Source organism: Coffea arabica, chromosome 6c (assembly GCF_036785885.1).
Source record: "Coffea arabica cultivar ET-39 chromosome 6c, Coffea Arabica ET-39 HiFi, whole genome shotgun sequence".
Classification (NCBI taxonomy): domain Eukaryota; kingdom Viridiplantae; phylum Streptophyta; class Magnoliopsida; order Gentianales; family Rubiaceae; genus Coffea; species Coffea arabica.
The window spans coordinates 55362846-55366645 of NC_092320.1; the positions used below are offsets into that span (position 1 = coordinate 55362846).

The 3800-nt window shown below is 41.3% G+C and overlaps 1 protein-coding gene across 1 annotated transcript; it reads left to right on the forward strand.

Annotated features, from left to right (window-relative positions):
- The first annotated feature begins 1176 nt into the window (after positions 1-1176).
- LOC140008803 (secreted RxLR effector protein 161-like) lies at positions 1177-1578 on the forward strand. The gene is made up of 2 exons (XM_072053685.1): positions 1177-1291; positions 1424-1578. The coding sequence occupies exons 1-2, from the start codon at positions 1177-1179 to the stop codon at positions 1576-1578; spliced, it is 270 nt and encodes an 89-aa protein (XP_071909786.1).
- Positions 1579-3800: the final 2222 nt, after the last annotated feature.

The window sequence follows — 3800 nt, forward strand, 5'->3', positions numbered from 1 at the left end:
GCTATGTTGAATAAGATAGCACAAGATGGGACCAGTAGTACTGTGCAACAGGTGGAGTGTACGCCGAAACAGGTGGAATTTGAGCAAATAATGGTGAATCCAACCAACAACACAATCAATGACTCTCCTATGGAAGAAAAGGAGTCAGATGAGGAAAAGGTTGCAACCCAAGAACCTCAACAGCAGCAAGAGTCAATTGCCGCCAATAGGGCAAGACGAGAAATTCATAAACCTGCTCGTTTTGTTGACATGGTGGTTTATGCACTTCCAATTATTGATGATGTTCCACCCACATTTTCTGAAGCAATTCGAAGTACAGAAAATGATAGATGGAAAGATGCTATGGAAGAAGAGATGCAATCTTTTCAGAAGAACAAGACATGAAAGTTAACACAACTACCGAAAGGTAAGAAGGCAATTGGATGCAAATGGATATTTGCAAAGAAAGAAAGATTTCCTGACAAGAATGATGTTCGTTATAAGGCAAGATTGGTGGCTAAAAGCTACGCTCAGAAGGAGAGAGTTGATTATAATGAGATATTTTCTCAAGTTGTTAAACATTTCTCTATTATAATTTTATTGGTCTTGGTAGCACAGTTAAATCTGGAGCTAGCTCAACTTGATGTGCAGACTGCGTTTCTTCACGGTGACTTGAAGGAGGAAATCTATATGTCTCAGCCAGATGGATTTAAAGCTGCTGGTAAAGAAAATTGGGTATGTAAACTGAGCAAATCGTTGTACGGATTGAAACAATCACCGAGACAATGGTACAAACGATTTGATCAGTTCATGATGGGCCAGAAGTACACAAGAAGCAAATACGATCACTGTGTGTATTTGCGCAAGCTACGAGATGATTCCTACATCTACTTACTCTTGTATGTTGATGATATGCTGATAGCATCAAAGAGTCAAGTTGAAATTGATAAATTGAAGGCTCAGTTGAGTAAAGAGTTCGAGATGAAGGATTTGGGAGAAATCAAGAAAATTCTCGGCATGGAGATAAGCAAGGATAGAACGAGCGGCAAGCTTTGTCTGACACAGAAGCAATATTTGAAGAAGGTACTACAACGTTTTGGCATGAATGAAGATTCAAAACCTGTAAGTACTCTGCTTGCTCCTCATTTGAAACTTAGTAGCCTATAATCTCCAAAAACGGATGAAAAGCGAGCATACATGGCGAAAGTCCCGTATGCTAATGCAGTTGGTAGCTTGATGTATGCATTGGTTTGTACGAGACCCGACATTTCACAGGCAGTTAGTATGGTAAGCAGGTTTATGCATGATCCAGGTAAAGGTCACTGGCAAGCTGTGAAATTGATTCTACGGTATATCCAAAATACCGTAGATGTTGGATTAGTATTTGAGCAGGATAAATCACTTGGTTAATGTGTAGTTGGATATTGTGATTCTGACTATGCAGGTGATTTGGATAAGCGACGTTCTACAACTGACTACTTGTTTATATTTGCCAAGGCGCCAGTTAGTTGGAAGTCTACTTTGCAGTCAACGGTAGCTTTGTCAACAATGGAGGCAGAGTACATGGCGATTACAGAAGCTATGAAGGAGGCAATTTGACTTCAAGGATTGCTTGAAAACTTGGGAGTTGGTCAAAAACATATTAATGTGTTTTGTGACAGTCAGAGTGCTATTCACTTAGCAAAGAACCAGGTCTTGCACGCAAGAACGAAGCACATTGATGTTTGCTATCACTTTGTGCGGGAAATTCTCGAAAAAGAGGAGATTTTTCTTCAGAAGATTCGGACTACGGAGAATCCTGCAGATATGCTGACCAAGGTGGTTACAAGGTCCAAGTTTGAACATTGTTTAGACTTGGTCAATATCCTGCATATTTGAGTTGGCGCCTGAGGGCTCACTATTTCAGGATAATTAAATAATTACGGATTTAATGCCCTAATTGACAATAGGTTATCAAATCAATTAATTATTCGGATCCAAGACAATCAATTAATTAAATAACTATAAGTATAGCAATCAAAAAATACGCGAATACCAATAAATAAAAGAAAAAGATTAAATTAAATCGATCTCACAATTCTTAGGTGGCCCAAAGCATCTGTCGTTTCTTGACTAGAGTGAGGGAATTAGTTCATATTTGATGAACGAAACCCATACAAACTTTCAGCAAAAGTCATGGCCATTGTCTGCATTTCGGGAAGCCGCAATTCGTCGAATAATTAGAAAGCAAACGAAAGTTACATGTAATAATTGGATCTCTTAATTGTTCCTAGCATCTGTAGAGCAAGGCCACTCAAAAGAAACAAGGAGGAAAAGTCAAAGAAAGTAGGCTCCAATCTCCTGATATGCGTGGGAACAAGCGAGAGGAAATCTAAAGGAAAAAGTCAATAAAATGCTAAGTTAACACTCCTTATTGTTTTCCTCCCAACCGTGGAGAATGGCTACTAGGGACTAAGAAAAGTCAAAAGTGAAGCTAAGCTAAAGGACGAAAAGCTTCAAAGTAGTCCTCTTCCCATCCTCTGTAATCTTCCATTTTGTATCTGATAGTCTCCTCTTTCACTGTGCGGCGGCTCCCAGGGAAAACAAAACGTCGGTCAAATGACCGAAAAGGGCTTGTGTCCCTTTTTCCAAAAATGCCCTTGCAAGCCTTCTATTTTATTTCTTTCCCGATGACTGTCAAAGTAGCAGTGATTGTGGTATTTTTTATCTACTCCCTGAAATAAATGTAAATTACTAAAAGTGAGTAGAATCCAACAATTAACCCACATCAAGTCAGGTAATAGGGGAAATTAGTAATAAAATAAATGAATAAATTGCAACCTATCAACCTCATTCATCACTGCGTTCGGTACCTATTGCAATGTTACCATACCATTTGGGCTAAAGAACATAGGAGTAACATACCAAATGTTGATGAACAAGTTATTCAAAGAGCAGATTAGCCGGAACATGGAGGATTACGTGGACGACATGCTGGTAAAGGGCCGGACTCAGGAGCAATTCATCACCGACCGCCGAGAGATCTTCGACGTCCTCCGTAGCTCGCGCATGCGATTGAATCCCAAGAAGTGCATGTTTGGAGTCAGGTCAGGCAAATTCCTAGGGTATATGATATCCAAAAACGGAGTGAGGGCTAACCCTGATAAGGTAAAAACTATCATGGATATGGCTCTCCCCAGAAACATTAAGGAAGTACAGTGCTTAACTGGTAGAATGGCAGTCTTGAATAGGTTTTTGTCTAAGTCAGCAGCTTGAGGTTCATCTTTCTTCAAGATCCTAAGAAGAGGTCCACAATTCGAATGGACCCGAAGTGTCAAAAAGCATTTGATGAACTGAAAGCCCACATTGCCCAGCCATCAGCCTTAACCTCTCCCGGACGGGACGAAACCCTGTTTATATACCTAGCTGTGGGAGAGGAGGCCATCGGCGCGGTGTTAGTTCGGGAGGAAGACAAGGTCCAGGAACCTATGTACTATGTCAGCTGAGCTTTGCAAGGGACAAAGGTGAGGTCTTTCGCGGTTGAACGATATGTCCTGACGCTGGTCCACACAGCTCGGAAGCTCAGGTCATACTTCCAAGTTCATCCCATCATAATGGTGACGGACCAATTTTTGAAACATATCTTATCCAAGCCAGACGTATCAGGAAGGATGGTTAAGTGGGCTATCGAACTGTTCGAATACGACCTCGGGTACCAGCCCCGAACAACCATCAAGGTCCAATCCCTGACTAACTTTATAGCGGAAGGCATTTCCTTTGGGCAGCCGGGATCCAAACAGGATGGAGAGGCTGGCATCAAGCCAGCTGAGGCCACCTAGGCT

What these genes read in the sequence shown, in the direction of transcription:
- LOC140008803 (XM_072053685.1), top strand. Translation starts at nt 1,177, where the DNA reads ATGGCGAAAGTCCCGTATGCTAATGCAGTTGGTAGCTTGATGTATGCA. An exon ending in CAGGTTTATGCATGATCCAG is followed by an intron (nt 1,292 to 1,423) that starts GTAAAGGTCACT and finishes CTGACTATGCAG; the next exon opens with GTGATTTGGATAAGCGACGT.